At 44.1% G+C, this 22,333-nt stretch overlaps 1 protein-coding gene across 3 annotated transcripts in view; it reads left to right on the plus strand.

Annotated features, from left to right (window-relative positions):
• Nucleotides 1-22,333, plus strand: part of LOC142576615 (uncharacterized) — a 501,274-nt gene that overhangs the window by 55,923 nt on the left and 423,018 nt on the right. For all 3 annotated transcript variants that reach the window (XM_075686816.1, XM_075686815.1, XM_075686817.1), the window contains exons 2-3: nucleotides 19,701-19,750; nucleotides 21,371-21,498. In XM_075686816.1, coding sequence (XP_075542931.1) covers nucleotides 19,701-19,750; nucleotides 21,371-21,498 — 178 coding nt within the window. The remainder of the gene's footprint in view (nucleotides 1-19,700; nucleotides 19,751-21,370; nucleotides 21,499-22,333) is intronic.

Genomic DNA, 22,333 nt, shown 5'->3' on the forward strand with positions numbered 1-22,333 from the left:
CAAGCGCTTTCTCAAGATCGAGCTGTAGAATTGCAATGCGTGCTTGCTGAATGCCACAGCACTCAATCAGGTGCCGCATCGTGTGTATATTCGTCACAATGGTACGTCCCATGAGGCCACATGTTTGGTGACGACCAATTCCTTAATGACATTCTCTAGTCGCCATGCTAGTACTTTCATCAAGTTTTTGTAATCAAAATTAGTTTACAGAACTGTATGAGGAAACCAATTTTAACTTCTCGCTCTCTTCTGTCTTTGTTATTATTAAAGTACCTACTTCACGGAATCAACGAGAGAAGGCAGCTATTTCATATGCTTCGATAAGGACAACTCTAATCACATGAGATAATGCTTATTTAAATATCCTGCTGTATAGCAGTATAGCAGAATAGCACCTTGTCCTGTCTGTATTGCTTCTTGTGTGCTGTCAATATTGGCGCTTCACCTATTGAGAAACCATTGGGCCCTGGCGACTTGCCGGGATTCAAGTTAATTATGGGTTTTTTACTTCAATTTCTCATACCGGGCATTCTAAAACTGTTTTTTCATTGGGAAACCGTGGGATTCGCTTAAGAAATTCCTGTTTAAAACCATGTTCATCCACACCGGCCCAGAAGCAAAAAGAACTTAGTAGGTTTTAGCAAACGCACGTCCTATGTTGCAATGGTATTTAATTTATATCCCAATAGCTTCAATTAGGTCCTTATGGTTCCACCGGACTCGACTTTTCTCGACTCCAAGTGCACGTTCTGTTGCACTTTCACTTAAAGCCATGCATTGCCTCTGTTTGTACTTCGCGATAACGCGCCTCATCATAAAGCTATAGCTTCTGTTTGACATCACGCGGATCTTCGGCATACATGCCAGGTTTTTCTCATTCACGTAAAATTAGCTTTTCAAGCGCCACATTAAGCACTTCCTTTTTATTTTTGGATTCGAATACTAGAATGCAGGATATTGCTTTGCGTTCGTTTTTATCTATTGCTTCGAAAATTCCCGCTGCTCTCCTAACGTTTACACAGCATCTTGAATGATATTTTTAATTTCGTGCATCACTGCTAAGTTGAAAGATTCACCATTTAATAAATGGCGCCCCTGTAACACCCGCCGCAGGAAGGCGGGCGTTTAAGAGCTGCGCTCTAAAAAAGACGACCGTTATTGTTAGTAAAAATAGCAGTGCTTGTAAATCACTCGCAGGGGTGACTGTGCCAATTTGTACATTCCTAATGGGTAAAAAATTGGCATAGAGTGGTTATAAAACTAGTTCTTAGTCATTTCTCTTGAATTTGCATATTGGATGCAGTCAGCATATTTAGATATTGGTTGTCTTACGCTGACTAATTCTGTAGAATATATGGCCGGAATCTTCCTGGCGTTTTTTTGAAAATCATCCGCGCAATCGTCACCTCCAACGATGCTTGGTGGCAACGCGTTTGCTTATCATGGAATACTTGTGCTGGCGTGCTCGAGCGATACAGCTGGAGCTATAACTACGCAGTTTCACCCCATATACCCACGCCGTTGTGTACGGTATACCTAAGATGCGTGGTGAAAGGTACTACCTGGGATCTTATATGCCAAAACTATTATATAATTATGAGGTACGTCATAGTGGGGGCGCTCCGAACTAGCTTTGGCTACCCGGAGTTCTTTAACTCGTATACAATGCACAGTACTCGGGACTTTTGGATTTCGCCTTCATCGAAATGTGGTCTTCACAGCCCTGACTTGATCCGGCACTTTCAGGCTTAGCAGTGCAACACGCTTGCCATTGCGCCCCCGCGGCAGACTATGATGCCGGGTAACCTTCGGGACGGTCTAAACGCTGCCCAGCGTGATTGGCCTGGCGTGCTTGCTGTCGTAGTTTTTCGTTAGCCCTTCGGGCGAAACTATAATAAACAAAGCTGTCACGGCTCATTCGAAAACAGTTTCTCTCTCTTGTTGTGAGAAATCGCTCTAAAAGAGAGAGATCCACTTTTCCCCCTTTCATTCGGTGTTCTGCTTGTCTTAAATTCAACTGCCGTCGGAATTCTGTCTAGCTTAAATAGAGGCCTCATGATTCTCGAACCACGGTCGACCATAACTTTACAGGGAATATATACGTTGTGTATTTTCCTACAGTCATCTCATTCGTTGAATGCAGGGACTTCATCGAAGTGGTTGATCCAATCTTCCACGCCCTCGACGGTATTGCCATGGTATGGCATTGGATGCTCGGACAATGGACAATTGGGACAGAAGCAAACTGTACCACGTCACACTCTAGCGTGTGACTTGCCTTTGTGGTCGACCATCTCTCAAGTCAAGTGAGAGAAGGGAGAACTCAGGTGGCTATCGTTGCAGGCGACGACTGCGTTGAAATGCCCTGTCTTCCTCCGGAATCTTGGAAATGATGATAAGAACCTCAAACGCCTGAGGGTAAAATTGGCGCATGAGAAGGTTACCCGTTAAAGCAGGGCTGACAGCACAACAGCTCCGACTGAGCCTAATGTAGATTTCTTCTGCGAAGCACCCGCAGCGTACAGCCCCAGCTGAGGCACACTGTCGCCCCTCAATGAACATAGATGCCGCACCGTGTTGTCCCTTTAATCGTCTCGTGGTACTTCCCAAATCATGAATCGCTAACTGGCCTACACTCACACTCTATAACGTTCAGCCTGTACATTTCGAGCCAACGAAGGTTTTCCAGAGACGCGCCACGAACATTCATATCTCAAGCCAGCGTCTCGTTGCAAGAACTGATAAGCGTTATTTACTGTCGTGCCACCACTCGTGAGCCAATTGCAAGGGGCACAGTAAGTGGACCTTGTAGGAGGCAATAAATCAGGAAAGCGAGATATCTGCACCTTGTAAACAGGGGACCCGTGTGCTTATCCTTGCTAGCGCCAAATCACGTTGAAAGAAACGCGTTTCTTCTGACGGTGTTACGGCTACCTCTAGTGAGACGTCGGAAGAAGTGGCATTACGTTTATTCTTCTGGCAGGTAGCAGCACGTCCACATAGATCTTTATCACCGGCTTCATTGTCAGCAGCTGGATTCCTACCGGCGAGATCCAGTCTTCTTTGTGATAGAGACTCCGTACCGGAATATCAATAAAAAATTCAGCAACAATTTCAGTTCTTCCTAATGGTAATTTTGAACGCAGCTGCTTTGGAGTTCTGATGTCGCGATATATTTTTATTTGATCACGTTGTCTGGAACGTGGCATGACCAGCACTCAGTCCGGAGTGGTCGAACTGTCTGCTCATTTATACTGTCCACCAAGCGGAAATTTAGACCATTTTTTTAATTCTAAAACGGTTCATTTTTGCTGTCTTTATTTCAATTCGAACTCGTGTGGGATGGCGATCTCAAAATCAATATGATTCTCCACACTCCTTTGAAACGATATTTTGAGGCATTTATAAACACACATGGTTGCTTCAATGTCATATCAACACCTACCAGACCTACTCATAAGATATCTATCTACGTGTATCGACCTATACATTACAAACATTGCTTTGAAAGATTAAATCGGGGGTGTTTCATGTGGCCTTAGTGATGATATGCACACATTTTTTAAGTAAAGACCAGACATATCACCGATCAACTGCTATTGATACCTTCATACAAGTGATTACGCAGAATGGGTTAAAGATTTCCGTGAGAAATTAGGAAGCACGGACTGGGCAGATGTTCATGCCACACGAATTCCGGATGTCGCTTATGACAGCTTCCTCGATATATGTTCTCCTTGCTGTCAGACATGTAACCTTTAGTATTAAGAAAAAATGAACCTTCCAGGATTCGCAAGCCATCGTTCACAAAAACTTCTCAATAAAATAAAGAAGCAAAAACAGGCTTTGAGATGATTTTATTAGGCTACGAGATCCACACGACAGAGTTCAAGCTTTTCGCAAACGCATCAACAATGAGCGGCGCAGTTCGAAAAACCGTTATGAGACTGATTTGTTCAAATCATGTGAAGTGCACAGACAGATGACATGGAAACAGCTTAATGTTTGCCTGTTTCCCAACCACCTGTGCAGATTACAAGCAATGGTGTTCATCTAGCTAGTGAGTCACCACTTGATGCCTTTAATGATTATCTAGTGAGTAATAGACATTCCCGTATGCATAGGTGCCAGCGATTTCACAAGAAAGTGTTTCAGACGCTATGTTCCTGCACCCAACCAATGAATCAGAACTAACATGCCTTTTTCTGAGCTGAGCAAAAGTCGTAGCCTGGACGTACATAATCTGTAAGTAAAGCCCATTAGGTATGCCCTAGACATTGACCATTGTTGCTATACATACACCACTTATGCCTCAACGGCGGAATCTTCCCACATAAGATGCAAGTGGCTAAAGTAAATATGTTATTGAAGTGTAGTGACAGGACTCGTATGTCAAATTACACGCCCATATCCATTTGGTCAATCTTCTCAAAGGGACTAGAAATTATTATATTTCAATGTCTTTGTACATCTATGGAAAATAATAACTTCTTGAGACACTGTAAGTACGCCTTCCTTAAATACCAGTCAACTCAGCTTGACCTGCTGAATCAAAGAAATTATTCTCGGAAGCACTGAATGCGCTTGTTCACACTTGCAGTACGACTATATTGTTACAGTGCGTCAAAGGTAGTGGAGCAGCAGCTTCAGCAGCAAGAACATTAACATGGCAGCGAGGAAGAAAAATATGATGTGCAGTACAGGCACCCACTTGCCGTACGGCTCCCTGAAATAAACGCCTTCTACACACCCCGTAAAAGAGTTATGGAGGTGCTGGGTATCTAACGATGGAAATGACGTTTATTTTCGCATCAGTACAGTGCAATGATACGAAGAGGCAGGCGGAAAAAGCTGTCGTTTCGACAGCTTGAAAAAGCACAGGCTTTCGCATTGGTGATTACAGCAAAAACAAACACAATCAGTTTATAACTTCTGAAAAATTGTACAGAAAAACACACGTATAACAAAACATGCTTGTGTAGCAGAATGCAAACTTGCACAATCATACAGGTATACAAGAAGTACAAGCATATTTTCATACACAGACAAATGTAATCTTCTATAGAGATGGAAAAGAAAGAAAATGAAAGAAATTTGTCTAGGTTTAAGTTGAAATAACTACGAATAGCTTAAACGGTAGTGTTCTCCAGATAAATCATTTCGTCGTGTAATATATTTAGTAATCTTTGCAGTTTATTACGAACCCCCTGTTGCCCATATTTATTTATTACTGTTGGTACTTTCCAGCGTTCCTTATGGCGTGTTGCATATAATAGTGCAATTGTTTCTTAACTTGCAAGTTGGATAAGAAAACTCGATCCAGACTTAACGCTTGTTTACAAGCTCTGCACAGTCGATAATCGTACAGTGTTTCGATTTGCATTACGTTATATTTTACAAAAAAATGGAAGTGTATGAAAATAACCAGGTACATTTTCAATTACCCTTAGGAACTTTTTTTGCAAGACATAAAAGTTTTGCAGATTTTATTGAGTAGTAGTAGCCCAAACACTTCATCATCATCATCAGCCTGGCTATGCCTGCTGCCGGGCAAAGGCCTCTCCCATACTTCTCCAACTACGCCGATCATGTGCTAAGTGTGACCATGTTGTCCCTGCAAACTTCATAATCAGATCCGCCCACCTAACTTTCTGCCGCCCCCTGCTACGCTCCCCTTCTCTTGGAATCCAGTCAGTAACCCTTAATGACTATCGGTTATCTTCCCTCCTCATTAAGTGTCCTGCCCGTGCCTATTTATTTTTCTTGATTTCAACTAAGATGTCATTAACTCGCAATTGTTCCCTAACCCAATCTGCTCTTTTCTTATCCCTTAACGTTACAATCATCATTCTTCTCTCCATAGCCCGTTGCGTCGTCCTCAATTTAAGTAGATCCTTTTTCGTAAGCCTCCAGGTTTCTAGCTGCCCCGTAGGTAAATACTGGTAAGACACAGCTGTTGTACACTTTTCTCTTGAGTTATAATGGCAACCTGCTGTTCATGATCTCAGAATGCCTGCCAAATGCACCCCAACCCATTCTTATTCTTCTGATTATTTCTGTCCCATGATCCGGATCCGCGGTCACTACCTGCCCAAAGTAGATGTAGTCCGTTACCACTTGCAGTGCCTCGTTACCTATCATATACTGCTGTTCCCTTCCGAGACTGTTAAACATTATATTAGTTTTCTGCAGATTAAGTTTTAAACCCACCCTTCTGCTTTGCCTGTCCAGGTCAGTGAGTATGCACTGCAATTGGTCCCCTTAGTTAATAAGCAAGGAGTATCATCAGCAAATCGGAAGTTACTAAGGTGTTCTCCAATAACTCTCATCCCCAATTCCTCCCAATGCAGATCTCTGAATACCTCCTGTAAATACGCTATGAATAGCCCAAACAAAATGGAAAAAATTAAGTCGAGGTTGAAATAAACTATTGAAAATCATCATCACAACTTTTTGTGGCAGTATATGACAATTAAGGTAAACAATACCAAATTACCTGTGACAATTTTACTGCTAAATAATCGATATGTGTATCTCAGGATAAGGCTTCTTGAAAGACGATACCCAATGTTCAAAAGCTGGGTACGATAATGATAGAAGAAGAATTTCATAGTATGGGATCATTAACGACAACCTCTTTATTTTTACTGCGAAATATCATAGCTCTCGCTTTTCCGCATTTAGCCTAAACTATTTTGATATGTCCATTCACCTAATTTGTGTAACGTTAAATTGGCTTCATTAATCATTTCATCAACTGAATTTCCTATTAAAAATATGCTCGTGTCATCTGCGTAAATTACATGACTCGCCGCACAGTTTATATTGATAATGTCATTGGTGTAAAGATCGAAAAGAAAATGGCCCAGGATGGTACACTGCGATACACCATTGTCTGGCCACGGTACTATAAACATGATTTAATCAGGTGTACCGCTTTGCCGCGGTAGCCATAGCGTAAAAGTTTCTCAATTAGAAGAGAGTGGTTTTATATGGTAAAGGCTTTGGTAAAGTCTACAAAAATTTCCAAGACCGATTTTCCCTCGTCAACAGCGGTTAAGGTTAATTTTTTTGAGCTAATAACGCAAGCTGAGTGCTTAGACCCTCATGGAAACCAAACTGGAACGGCGTTAACAGATCGTGTTTTCGTTCAAATTTATTGAAGCGATTTCAAATAACTTTTTCTAGAATTTTCGTAAATACAGGAGGGATAAATATGGGGCAATAATAATCCCTCTCCTTTTTATTACCTAGTTTGTGGAAGAATATTACACGAGCTACTTGTATTTGACGAGGGAAAACAGCCTGGTTAAGACAGAGGTTACATATATAAGAAACACAGGGAGCAAGAAGATCAGCAACACAATTAATAGGTTTAAACTGGAAATCATCGATGTCTTTTGTGTTACTTCTATTAAGGTTATTAATCTTACCATTTACTTCAATTTCATTTACTGGTTTTAAAAAATTGTGCTTGTCACATAGGCTAGGTTATGTAGGTGATTTTGTACAACGGGCACGTTAACGACTGAAGTGTTTATTAAAGGCGCCTACAAGCAGTGTACCTCAAAGTACCTTGCTATTCACTTCTAGCTTCGTAATTTTATCAGGAGCCGCGTTATGCATTAAGACAGAGTTAAGCCTCTTCCTGACAGAGGTAAACCTGGCAACGTTCAACGCTAGAACGTTATCTAGTGAGGCGAGTCTAGCAGAGCTATTAGAGGGATTAAAGGGCAGCAAATGGGATATAATAGGGCTCAGTGAAGTTAGGAGGCCAAAACAAGCATATACAGTGCTCAAAAGCGGGCACGGCCATGCTACCGGGGCTTAGCGGCGAGACGAGAACTAGGAGTCGGATTCCTGATTAATAAGAATAATATAGCTGGTAACACAAATGAATTCTATAGCATTAACGAGAGGGTGGCAGGTCTTGTTGTGAAACTTAATAAGAGGTACGGAATGAAGGTCGTACAGGTCTACGCCCCTACATCCAGTCGTGATGACCAGGAAGTCGAAAGCTTCTATGAAGACGTGGAATCTGCGATGGGTAAAGTCACAACAAAATACACTATACTGATGGGTAATTTCAATGCCAAAGCAGGCAAGAAGCAGGCTGGAGACAAGTCAGTGGCGGAATATGGCATAGGCACTAGGAATAGCAGGGGAGAGTTGTTAATAGAGTTTGCGGAACAGAATAATATGCGGATAATGAATACCTTCTTCCGCAAGCGGGATAGCCGAAAGTGGACGTGGGGGAGCCCGAACGGCGAGACTAGAAATGAAATGGACCTCATACTGGAAAACGAGAGGCCGCATACTGACCTCATAAGACGTCATACTGTGGACGTGCTCAGCAAGGTGCGCTGCAGTGACCATACGATGGTAAGAACTCGAATTTGCCTAGACCTGAGGAGGGAACGTAAGAAACTGATATATAAGAAGCCAATCAATGAGTTAGCGGTAAGAGGGAAAATAGAGAAATTCCAGATCAAACTAAAGAACAGGTCATCTTTCTAACTGAGGAAGATGACCTTAGTGTTGAAGCAATGAACGACAATCTTGTGGGCATCATTAAGGAGTATGCAATAGAAGTCGGTGGTAACTCCGTTAGACAGGATACCAGTAAGCTATCGCAGGAGACGAAAGATCTGATCAAGAAATGCCATTGTATGAAAGCCTCTAACCCTACAGCTAGAATAGAACTGGCAGAACTTTCGAAGTTAATCAACAAGCGTAAGACAGCTGACATAAGGAAGTATAATATGGACAGAATTGAACATGCTCTCAGGAACGGAGGAGGCCTAAAAGCAGTGAAGAATAAACTGGGAATTGGCAAGAATCAGATGCAGCGTTAAGACACAAAGCCGGCAATATCATCACTAATATGGATGAGATAGTTCAAGTGGCTGAGGAGTTCTATAGAGATCTGTACAGTACCAGTGGCTCCCACGACGATAAAGGAAGGGAGAATAGTCTAGAGGAATTCGAAATCCCGCAGGTAACGCCTGAAGAAGTAAAGAAAGCCTTGGGAGCTATGCAAAGGGGGAAGGCAGCTGGGGAGGATCAGGGAACAGCAGATTTGTTGAAGGATGGTGGGCAGATTGCTCTAGAGAAACTGGCCACCCTGTATGCGCAATGCCTCATGACCTCGAGCGTACCGGAATCTTGGAAGAACGCTAACGTAATCCTAATCCGTAAGAAAGGGGACGCCAAAGACTTGAAAAATTATAGACCAATACGCTTACTGTCAGTTGCCTACAATCTATTTACTAAAGTAATCGAAAACAGAATCAGGAACACCTTAGACTTCTGTCAAGCAAACGACCAGGCAGGATTCCGTAAAGGCTACTCAACAACAGACCCTATTTAGACTATCAATGAGGTGATAGAGAAATGTGCGGAATATAACCAACCCTTATATTTAGCTTTCATTGACTACGAAAAAGCGTTTGATTCCGTCGAAACCTCAGCAGTCATGGAGGCATTACGGAATCAGGGCGTAGACGAGCCGTATGTAAAAATACTGAAAGCTATCTATAGCGGCTCCGCAGATACCGTAGTCCTCCATAAAGAAAGCAACAAAATCCCAATAAAAAAAGGCGTCAGGCAGGGAGATACGATCTCTCCAATGCTATTCACAGTGTGTTTACAGGAGGTATTCAGAGACCTGGACTGGGAAGAATTGGGGATATAAGATAAATGGAGAATAACTTGCTTAGTAACTCAGGGGACCAATTGCAATGCAAGCTCACTGACTTGGAGACGCAAGGAAGAAGAGTGGGTCTAAAAATTAATCTGCAGGAAACTACTTTAATGTTTAACAGTCTTGGAAGAGAACAGCAACTTACAATAGGTAGCAAGGCACTGGAAGTGGTAAGGGAATACATCTACTTAGGGTAGGTAGTGACGGCGGATCCGGATCATGAGACGGAAATCATCAGAAGAATAAGAATGGGCTGGGGTGCGTTTGGCAGGGATTCTCAGATCAAGAACAGCAGGTTGCCATTATTTCTCAAGAGAAAAGTTTATAACAGCTGTGTCTTACCAGTACTCACCTACGAGGCACAAACATGGAGGCTTACGAAAATGGCTCTACTTAAATTGAGGACGACGCAACGAGCTATGGAAAGAAGAATGATGGGTGTAACGTTAAGGGATGAGAAAAGAGCTGATTGGGTAAGGGAACAAACGCGAGTTAATGAGATCTTAGTTGCAATCAAGAAAAACATATAATGAGAAGGGAAGATAACCGATGGTCATTAAGGGTTGCGGACTGAGTTCGAAGGGAATGGAAGCGTAGCAGGGGGCGGCAGAAAGTTAGGTGGGCGGATGAGATTAAGGAGTTTGCATGGACGAAATGGCCACAATTAGTACTTGACCGGGATTGTTGGAGAAATATCGGAGAAGCCTTTGCCCTGCAGGGGGCGTAACCAGGCTGATGATGATGATGATAAGCCTCTTCCACATAAGGTTCGAACATCCAACTGCAGCATCAAAGAACTTTTCATAGTAATCCCGTCTTGCTTTTTTGATATCCTTATCCAAACGATTCCGGCATGATTTAAATTGAGGAAAGAGCTCAGCGTGTTTAGTATGAATAAACTTACGATACAGTTTATTCTTATCCTCGATTCTTACAAGGATGCCTGAGCTTATGAAAGGTTTTCGATTTTTTTTTCCTTTGCTTAACCGGGATAGCAGGAAAGCTGGCTGCATATATTGGTTTTAGACTACGAGGAAATATTTCATAGGCCCCGTCGGCGTCGCTGCATCGACAATTCTTCGCAAAAAAAATATATTCCATATGTTCAAGAAATCTGGACCCGTTTTCTTGTGTAATTTTCTGTATAGAGTGAGTTAATTTCTGCAGCTTATTACGCACACTTACCTTCCAGCAAAGGAATGAAAGTAGGTGATAACTGATACCATAAGCGAACACACCAGCTTTGACGTTCGCATGATTATTATTTGTAAAAAATGTTAATTAAAGATGAAGAATGCTGAGTGATTCGAGAGTGTGGGTTAATTACATTCACTAGGCCACTCGGTGTAAGTAAAAGATAGTTCCAACTTCGAAAAACTCTTCTTCATCATAACTATATTAGTGTCTCCACTACAAATAAAATCAAAATGATTTTTGTTTACAAACTCTGCAATTTTAGATAGTTAAAGAGGAGACAGTGCCATTGGGATGACGATAGCAGACAGTTATTACGATATTTTGTAATTTAATTGACAAGATTTCGCAGTCATGTGCACATCCAGAGAGTTCAGGCAATAGTTTACAAGTAAGTCCTTTCTTAATCAAGATGCATACCCCACCGCCGCGTGGGGTATGCATCGATCGATAGGATCAATTTAGATAAAAGGTGTCATAGGGTGCAAAGCGGAAAACATCTGCATCGACAGTAGACCATGTTTCTGTTATTAATATTGCATCGAATGAAAGATATATTTGTTCAAAAAAAACAAAGTTCAGCTTTCTTATTTAGTACTCGTCGGATTTGGAGGCGAGAACATTTAAAGATTTCAGAAAATCTTTTCCTATATACTGCTCACATACTTGTGGTAATACGTAGGTTTCCCTGTTGTCGTCTGCCATATAGTTATTAGCAACTGCCAGGTATCTTAGGTGAGCTTGTCTAGATCACCGACGGTGAGCATCGTCACCGCCTGTCCACCGTCGGCTTTGCGCGCAAGAACACGACCGTTATTGTGCCACACATATTTGTATTTTGACCTTTTAGGCCAGGTTTTTGTTTCGAGCAATAAAGCATGTGTCTTTTTCTTTGCATATTTGCTAATGAAAACCTCGTACTCCACATCATGTAGTTTTTTTTTCTGCTTTGCCACCAACGGTCCCTATCAGTCTCTATAGCGAAAGGACAGATAATACCTGGGATTTTTTCTTTCTTTGACGGAAGACGGTGAACAACAACCACGGTATTATATTTTAGCTCTGGAAGCTCAAGCTGCGAGGCAAGCACACTTGGATCGTCAATCAGGTTTTCTTATTCCGCGTGCTTGATACCCTGGAATTCAAGATTAAAGCGGCGGTTCTTCCTTTCAATGGCGTCAATTTCGGCCTGAAGCTGACTGACGTCGCTCTCGTTTTCCTCTCGTTTTCCGGTTCGTCACTTTAGTTCTTCAATTTCCTGTTCCTTTCTGTTTGTGCGTTGTCGCAGTTCATTGTACTGCTCCGACCAGAATTGCAAAGAGTCCTGAAAGCATTCAACTACTTTCTTCAGCGGCAACAACTGGCCAAGCTTAGAACTTATATTCTTTAACATAATCCGAATGTCCTGCTGCTCAGACTCTTCACTTACACTCTGTGGCTATACTCGAATTTTCTGTCGCCGGGAATCCGTGTAGCGCCAAGCTAGACGGTATGCCTCCCCCTTAGTTTTTAGCCCCGTATCAAAGATTCTTGAACATTTCACGGTGTGGAAACAAAGAGTACAGTCACTGCATACAAAAAGAATCCGACTCAGTGAGCTCTATCTCACAAGTCGAACATAACACATTGGAAGTCATGTTCACTATTTGCCAGCAGCCGCATCAAGTACAAAGCAACAAGGGGAAATAAGGATTCAGAAACACTAACCTGCGAAAAGCAGGTACTTATTTAGGCAAAGTTACCTCGATGCTCCCGCTGCCACCAATGTGACACAGTGATTGATTTGGGCCGCTTTATAAGTTGTTCGCAGACAGTGGCGCTTGATGGCAGATATGGCATGATCCGGCAAGGTGTGACTGGTTTTACCACGTACTTCCGCACCCTCTCGTCAGCAGCAGCCAAAGTGTTATGAAGGTCGTCTAAAGAGGGCCGATGGGTATCTGCGAAAAAGCAGGTACTGATTTAGGCGAAATTCCCTTGATGCTGCCGCTGCCGCCAATGTAACCTGTGAAGAATATGAAGCATCCAACGACGGAATCGATACCACCTAAACCTCGTCGCAGTCGTCGTCTGGCGGGACTTCCACCATCCTCAACAGCAGGCATTTCACAAGAAACTGAAGCTCCGGTGCCGACGGGCTCTTCACAACTGTACAAGGAGCCACCAAGCTTTACCGGGACTGGCAGTGAAAACTTGGACGAGTGGTTGAAGCAGTACCGATGGGTGAGCAAACATTATGGCTCGGACTCCACCGCTCAGGTGTCGAATGTTATGTTGTCGCTCAGGAACGCTGCTCTCATGTAGCATGACAACCCCGAGAACACGCTTACGAAGTGGGATACGTGTGTCCAAGAAGTGAAAAAGTGCTTTGGAGACTGCGCAACGAGGAACAAGCGAGCTGAACAGACTCTGTCTTGAAGGGCCCAACTCGCTGGCGAGACTTGTACACTATAAATAGAAGAGGTTCTCAAGCTATCTAGACTCGTGGATTCTAGTATGTCCGATGTAGGTAAGGTGTGTCATCTTCGCAAGCGCATAGCTGAAGATGTATACCAGTTCTTGATAGCCAAAGAAAACCTGACATCTGTGGCCGACGTAATCCAACATTGCCGTACGTTTGAAGCACTTAAAGCAAGTGGAACCGAAATTTGGCCGATTGGCTAATCTGTCGACACTGAGCTGCGTTGACGCGAGCACACCATCCGGTCTGTCGTCGGCGATACGACAGATAGTCCGGGAAGAGCTCCTCCGATGCCACGAAATCGGCCATTGTGGTAGCGGTGACTCTCGAGGCAGCGAGCCCGGACTACCACCTGCGTTGTGGCCACAATCTAATAATGCAGCGAACGTGAGCGGTACCGTACCACTTATTCAGGATAGAAAGAAAACGACGATCATGACAGGTATCCCGTGCTCGCTGGCGGTTGTGAAGGCTTTGAGCAGAACCGTGAATTTCGGCTTCCTCAGTGGGCTGTAGCTGCGGTGTCTCTGGCCACATCGCAAGGTTTTGCGACCGCCGCCGACCTATCCGAGAAGAACCTCCACGACTGACGTTCCAGTCAAATTACCGACCCTGATCCACGTCATGGCCTCCACGCCCGCCAACCAATCGTGGACTTCGTCAACTTCCGGAACCCATCACCAGCCTGCGATCACAGTATAACGCCACCGCATTCTCCACGTGCTCCTTAGCCTCCATCGCCGCGGCGATCTGCTATTTCCATCACCAGAAAACTAAGTAGTGCGGCCGATGGGGGTGAGGTCCATGGATAATGTTCGCTGCCAACAGACCTTCCTCCGCCACTTTTTATACTAAAAAACAATGTTCACGTGCTTGACGATATACCTACAATGGCTCTTGTGGATACGGGGAAACAATCTTCGGGATGAGTGTCGATTTTAAAGCCCTTCTTGGACAATGAAGTGATGTTTTCTTGGAATATTTCTAGTACTGTTAGAGGTGACATATTGTGCCATGTCGGCGTTTGTACTGCCTATGTGTGTTTGTGTGGCAAAGTATCTAGAAGTCAATTCGCCGTTTCTTCCTCGATCCACGCAGCAGGCTCGTTTAGGCATTGATTTTTCGCAGGAGTGTGATGCAACCGTTGACTGTCGAACTGGGAAGCTTTCGGCACAACACGAGGCTATGACAGGACTCGTGGAGAACTCGCCACGTCAAGACAGTGCCTTTTGTGTTGATGAGGACATCGTCATTCCCCGACTATACGCGGTATACGTTGCGGTCATTTGCGCTGGAACCAACTCCGCCACATTTGATGCCGCAACGGAGCCTCTCTTTCGGCCTGTGTAAAAAGAGCGTTTTGGTTCCGCCTTGTTTAGTGTCGGTAGATGGACACTATGGATTATCGGCAAGGAACTACGCGACTCAGCCCATACTTCTCCCTTCGGGCATGAAGCTCGTTCTCTGCAAAGCAGAAACATCGGCTTACTGGCTGCACTTGAAGCTGCAGACGAGTCCCTCCATCCCCGCCCATCGGACTAGAAACTATTTTAGATGAAGAGCAAGTCGCTGCGGATGTTCTACCTTTGCACTCGCAAGTGGTTGACTTTTCACAGACTGACAGGACGTCCCAAATTGCTACGTCTCGAATACGCCATCGCATAAATACCGGATCAGGGCACCCTATACGACAGAAGCCGTAGAGAGTATCCACGACTGAGTTGAATATAATTGGCGAGCAAGTTCTTGAAATGCTGTAGAATGGGATAATTCAGTAGTCCGCGAGTTTTTGAGCTGCACCTGTCATTCTCGTTAAAAAGAAAGATAGGAGTTCGCGATTCTGTGTTGATTATCGGCTGATAAAGAACGTTAACAAGAGAGATGTCTATCCACTACCGCGTACAGATGATGCCTTAGACTGCCTTAATTCGGTTTCATACTTCTGTAGACTTGACATCCGGCCACTGGCAAATCCCGTTGCATGCCAAGGATAAGGAAACAGCAGCGCTCGTACCACCCGATTGACTCTTTGAATTCAATGTCAGGCCGTTCGGCTTGTGCAGCGCACCAGCTAACTCCGAACTATTCATGGATACCATTCTGCGAGGTTTAAAGTGGGAGATATGCATGTGCTACCTCGACAATGTTATTATCTTTGGGCGCACATTTCACGAGCACAACACGCGTCTCGGTATTGTCCTCAGCTGCATACAGAAGGATTGTCTTGTGCTCAACTTTTAAAAAATATGTCATTTCGGTGAGCGCCAAGTCATCGTGTAGGGTCATCTTGTGGACGAAGACGGTGTCAGGCCTGACCCTGCGAAGGCAGAGGCTGTTGAAGCAATTGAACCACCTCACTCTGTAAAACAACTTCGCAGCTTTCTAGGGCTTTACTTTTATTTTAGGTGGTTCATTCCTCATTTGCTGACGTCGCTTATCCCTTGGCAAGCCTCCTGCAGAAGAACGGCGCTTTCGAGTGGGCGCCTGATTGTTCTGCTTTCTTTTCACAGCAGAATTTTCTGCTGAGGTCACGACCAATCCTCCAACGCTTCAATACTTCCATACCAACAGAAGTTCCCACAGGAGCGAGTGGTGTAGGTCTTTGTGCTGTTCTGGTTCAACGTTTGCATGACAAAGAACACGTCTTCACCTACGCAAGTCGGTCATTAAGCGAACCCGAGCGTAACTACACGGTGACTGAGCAGGAATGTCTTGCTGTTATTTTTGCGGCGCAGCGATTTCGGTCGTACGTGTATTGGCGTCACTTTACGATCGTGACCGATCATCATTCGTTGTGCTGACTCGTGAATCTTCGCGATCCATCTGGACGCTTTGCACGATGGGCCCTGCGTCTGCAAGAGTACAGCTTAACTGCATCCTACAAGAGCGGCCGACGACATGCTGATGCCGATTGCCTTTCCCGGATGCCTCTTAGTACGACGGAATGCGATGCGGACAAATTTGAAAAGCTCATTGCATCCGTACACCGTGATATCCCATGTGCCAGAACCTTCGGAATAGAACATGATGATCCGAGTTTAGAACCACTTTTCTTTGACGCGAAAGAGTCGACATGTAGTTTTTGTGTTCTGGATGGGCTGCTGAATAAGAATTTTTCCACGACAGGTACACACGGTTCCACACGGTTTCGTCTAGTGGTGCTAGAAGCCCTCCGCTCTTCTCTTTTGCACGTCGTGCACGATGATCCAACTTCAGTCATTTCGGGTCCGCGCGGACACTCCATCATGCCAAAGGAAAATTTTGCTGGCCTCAAATGCGCAATACAACAGAGACATACGTAGCCAGCTGCGCCGAATGTTTAAAGTCACAAGAGGCCTACTGCAGCTCCAGCCGGTTTCTTACAGCCTGTGGTGGCACCCAGTTCCTCCTTTGAGTAAGTAAGCATCGTCCTAATAGGACCATTCCCAAGTTCTACCAAAGGCAACCGCTGGATCAAAGCATGTGCCGACTACTTGACTCGGTTCTGCGAGACGGCAGCACTACCATCTGCAACCGCAGGCGAGGTTCCAAAATTTAGACTGCATTGCATCATACTTTGTCATGGTCCCGCTCGAGGGATCGTTAGCAACCGTAGCCGTCAGTTCGCAGCTGATGTTGAAAAACTTCTACGTTTGTGCGCCTCCAACCAGCGACACTCAAAGCATTATCACCCGCAGACCGACGGTCTGACTGAAGCAATAAAAAGAACACTTGTGGACATGGTTTCCATGTACGTAAGCTCGGACCATAATTACTGGGGCGAAGTATTGCCGTTCATTACCTACGCATACAGCACCGCGCAACATGAGACCCCGGATAAAGTCCATTTTTCTTCCTTTACGCTCGTCGGCCGAGGTACACATTGCACACTATCTTTCCTTTCGGCAATCACGAGGATGCTTGTATCGCGGAAGCCCTCTGCCGAGCGTAGGAGGCTCGGCGCCTCACTCGATTACGTGCTCTAGCTTCACAAAAGCAGTCCAAATCCCGATACGATAGTCGACACCGGCATGTCACGCACAATCCGGGTGACCAAGTGTGACTATGGACTCCCGTGCGTACACGCCGCCTATGTCAAAAACTGCTCGCCGACTGTGTTGGACCATTCATTGTGCTTGAGCGCCTCAGCGAGGTGAATTATAGAATTGCGCGCCTCGCTTCCACTAGAAGACGTTCATCCCAGATTGACATCACGCATGTAGCACGCCTGAAGCCGTTTACTCAACGTAAGCCCTACTGACTTCTCGCCCGGAGGGATTCGTCTGCGAGAGAAACTGGGTTAGAGTGTGTCAAAAGTAGTGGAGCAGCAGCAACAGCTGCAACAACACTATGAGGGCAGCGAGGAAGAAAAATACACCGTGCAGTACCTACACCCTATTGCCCAGCGGCTCCCTCAAACAAACGTCTTCTACACACCCTGTAAGAATGTTTAACGAAAGAGTTTGACTGCATTAATCACAAACCTCTGACCAATAAATTGACTAGCTATAATATTCGTGACGTTGCCCAGTTGAAAAGACAACAAAATTGCAACCCGGGAAACGACAGAAGTTCCTGACGTTTCTGTAGTTGCGACAGACATTTCTTACGTTACGGCCAAAATTCTGACGTCGCAGCAGGATTATAGTCACGACGATCAACGGTACAGAAGTCGCAACAGAAGCGCTCTGTCGCGGCCACAATAATTTGGCAACAGCTACACTCTATCGCGACAGTGATTCTGACGTCACAACAGGAAAACTCTGTCGTGACGACACACACTTTGTTGTGGCGTTAGAAATGTACTATTTTATATCGCAACGACATCAGGTCTGACGCCGGGACTGAAGAGCTTTCCGTCGCAACGCTTCAAAATTGTATGTGAACTTCATGTCGGTAGTGTGCACTATACTTTTCTCTTGCGCAGTATACCATGCTGCGTTGTCTGAATCCCGCCGTGCTAATAGCACCGATACCGGCAATAAATATGACATTGCCCTATTTTCGTAATCGTGCCGTGAGAACGAGGCACCACCTGTCGCCCTACTGATCAAAATCGGCCACGTATCGAAAATGTAGAATCTGCGACAACGGCTGCGATCTATTTTATCTTATTTTATTAGGTGTGGCACACAGGCCTGTGGAATGTGTGCCACATGGCTTACATGTTACGCTTACATGTTACTTTTACATATTAGTTAATTTTCCAGAAATATTGCATAACCTTTTGCCAAGTGGAAAAGCAGCTTTGCGGTGTTTCACAATGTTGCGTGAAAATCTGTCTCGCTCGAGTGTCAGGATTCTGGCACGCGCTGCCTGAGAAACCGGTACACTGTTTAAATTAGCACATATCCACGAGTGTTTACGTGGATATTTTGCACTGAGCACACAAATTTTATGCGAGCTCAAAAGTCTCAAAAGCGAGAGACAGCTGTAGACATTGACAATTGCAACCCTAACAGTGTCCCCGATCCCCGTTCTCTATTTCTGAATATAACTGTTATGCATATTGTGCAGTAAAATTGATGTCCTAGCATTTCACGAAGTATTGCCGATGGTAACACTTTTGGTATTATAGATATGCCCCAGTTTGCGTGGCGGAGTGAAAGCGCACCTTGGCTCTTAATATACAAATGCAAACATCAGAGCAGACGAATTTTTAAAGTTGGCATGGTCAAAACTTACACGAGCAAGCTCGTTGGCCATCGTGTAGCGGTAGAACACCGGGTTCAGTAGAGTGGGGTCAGAAGTTAGGCGACACTCGGCTGATAATATTTTTTTAATTCCTTTTTTTTTTACTTCCACTTGGTACTTTCTGTCACTAGCGAAACATCTCTGTCAGTTTTTAAATGAATATTCATCAGGAAACACAGAACGTGAGGCTTTAGGACGCCAGGCAACAGACAACAGAACATCCAAAAATATGACAGACTAATTTCCTGCTGTGTTTTTCAACTGGGTGGCCTTGACCTAATTAGGTAATATCTCAGCTTCATAGCTCAATTTACGCACAATTACACACGCAACTGCATGGTCTGAATTAGTCTACTAGACATAGTATAGGACTAGACATAAATTTAGGAGCACCAGAAGATTCCCATTTTCCGTGGTACGCGTGTTTCGTAAACTTTTATGGACGACTGTACTATAAAATTATTTACAGTTTGCGACTACTGTGCAGGGTGTAGAGCATTAATATCAGCTGCGGAAAGTTGATGTTATGGTGACGGAAGTTTATATTTATCTGGACGTTTAGGAATTTGACGGAACGAATGTACCATTAGAGGGAAGGGAGTGGGTTACGGTACATTGGATGTGAGGAAGCACCCGCAACATTGCTAGCTTCTGCTTTCTGTTTCGCAGATGGGGGAAACGTCGGAGATGTCCATGTCCATGTCCGTGCAGAGTGCATGGTAAGTTCGACATTCCCATACATAAACGCGGTTTCAATCGATAAAATCAGTTGGAATATTCGCTCTTGAAAGTGGCCGCAAACTGTCGTCCATCTGAGGGGGTTACTCGCATACGCTTGCAACTACTTCACAAGAGACTATTCACGTAACAGTGGACGTAGCTTGGATAGCGTACGCCAATCGACTACGAATAAAAGCGTCAGCTCACTGTTCGCGAAGAAAGCCTAAGGCGCCATTTGAGGTTAACCTTGACGCAGTCGGAAGAGACGACTGTGTGAACACAGACTGCAACTAATCTCGCGAAATACTGGCTGGCCTTTTTCACTCTCCTATCGAAAGCGTTTCTTGAGGAACAGTACAATTGGTACCCTAAGCTTTGAGAGCAACACGGAGAAAATGCGTCATTATTTACCAGAATGGGCCTGTGAATACGACAGAATAGAATCTTTGTTTCGGTACAAATATACCCTAGTGAATTCCGATCTGCAAACGCCGTGTGGCTTGTGTGCGTGAATGGGCAGCGTTTGTTCATGAGCACCTAATTTTGCTGAAATGCCGGTCATCAGTAAAGAAAGTAAAAACACAGCAGACATGACAATTTCACCAGCCTACTCAGAAGCTTGCCAACACTTTCACAACAGGATATAAAAAGAGATGTACACCTAACCGTGCGACAAAATGTGAATAATGCATAAAACACTGTAAATAAAAGAACGAAATAGACATCAGTATCATACAAGTACCGAGAAAAATGAAAAAAAGAGACTTCATAATTTTAAAAAAGTTCCGGCAATAGAAACACGTTCTAAAGATTATAGTGTAGATGGGTTTCTTGATAACAACGTGCAGCATTGTATGAGCGTGTAGTAACCATATGATTTGCATCTCCACACTTCACTTTATATGTCCGCATGTGTCGCAAACCACCTCATAAAATTTGGAATTTGTTTAACAAATCTTTAGAAAAACTAGATTGCAAGTAACTGAACTAAAATGGAATATAAAAAGCACCCATATTCCTTCCGTATTTTGTGAATGCCTGTGGTAGGTAATACTTCGGAATATGTGTTTAGTTGTGTTGGTTTTATATTTTATATTTTCAGCGTACTAGAGCAGTAGCTTCCACCTATAGCATCGAATAGTTTACGAACAAGTATACTGAAGTAGTGCATAATGTCTGATGATCTTCTCCACAATGTTTCGCATAGGGCCGAAAAAGTATTATTTTACGTAGAAAATTGTTTTACGAGTTGGACTTGTAAGGATACGCAGAAGGGGAAACTGTTAAGCCCTACATAATAATATATTCTAAGAGCTTACAAACAGTCTTCCTCAGTGAGACAGCACAAATAGATTTCTAATGTAGAGTAAAATGAGTGGTTTCAATGCGTATTCAATATGTATATCCCAGGATAATGTATGACTAGAATTAAACACCGAGATTAGGGCTACGGGATTTCTAGTAACTTCTAATAATACAGGCTATACCGCTTCCTCAAGGCGCCACGCATGACGTCAGCTAATTTTTGCCCCCAAAACTACAAATATTTCTGTGAATCGTTGAGTCTGCTTGGAAGATACCTGTGCGTCATTATGTCCTGACAATAATATTTCTCGCAGGGAGGACTTGGTCGTGGAGAATCCTAACCGGGCCAAACTGGAAGGCTGTCTCCTGACTACAATCATGCTTGTCGTATGCTGCATCATCGCCCTCCTTGTCTACGTGTTTGTTCAGCTGCAACCTCAAGGCAAGCACGCAAAAGCTAGTCCCTCGGAATGTTGTGCGCGTGACATAGGATGATTACGCTTGGCCGCCATGCTATCGCAAAAAGAATGCTACTCGAGGAGGACGAATGTGTTAATTGTTGCCTTAAAGCAGTCATGACTAAAATAGTAGCCTTATATTTCTTTTGCAGTCTTGCACAGCGTTTACAGCAGCATCTGTGCTCCAGTCAGCAAAATCGCACTTGGCTATTGAAATTGGCTGATTCCAGTTCGAAATATGAAACATCAAAGACCGGCAATCTGCGCACGCGAGCTATCGCACCACTTTGAAGACAAGAGAGTTTGGTGTGCCACTGTCCAGAGAATATCCAAATGCATCCGCTATGACCGTTTCAAATCATTGTTTGAAATGTTTCGCTCCATCCAAACTTACAACTTTATACACTTCAATACATCCGAGAAATATTGCTAGAACAGCAGCTTGGGCTTGTCTGTTTTCCATCCTGCAGTAAACAGTTCAAAGCGTAGACGGGCAGACGATACGAGAAGACGACACCACGAGCGCTGACTTTCAACAACGTTTAGTTCAAACAAACCTGGCTTCTTACACATGTATTTTATCATACGTGTCACAGACCCGTCGTTACACATCATGTGACACACACACTTCTGTACACTCAATAAAATGATTGCACGTGCTCAAGTTCCTTTTTTATTAGCAACAAGCACGGCCCGCTAACACATTGGTCACGAAGTCTGGCAATGTCAGTTGCCTGAATAATCTGCTGAACCAGCTGTTTGTTTTTCCAGCACTTCAAAGCGCCTGAATTCTGCGGCACACGCTTTGGAAGGGCAATA

The sequence above is a fragment of the Dermacentor variabilis genome, chromosome 3 (assembly GCF_050947875.1).
Source record: "Dermacentor variabilis isolate Ectoservices chromosome 3, ASM5094787v1, whole genome shotgun sequence".
Classification (NCBI taxonomy): Eukaryota; Metazoa; Arthropoda; class Arachnida; order Ixodida; family Ixodidae; genus Dermacentor; species Dermacentor variabilis.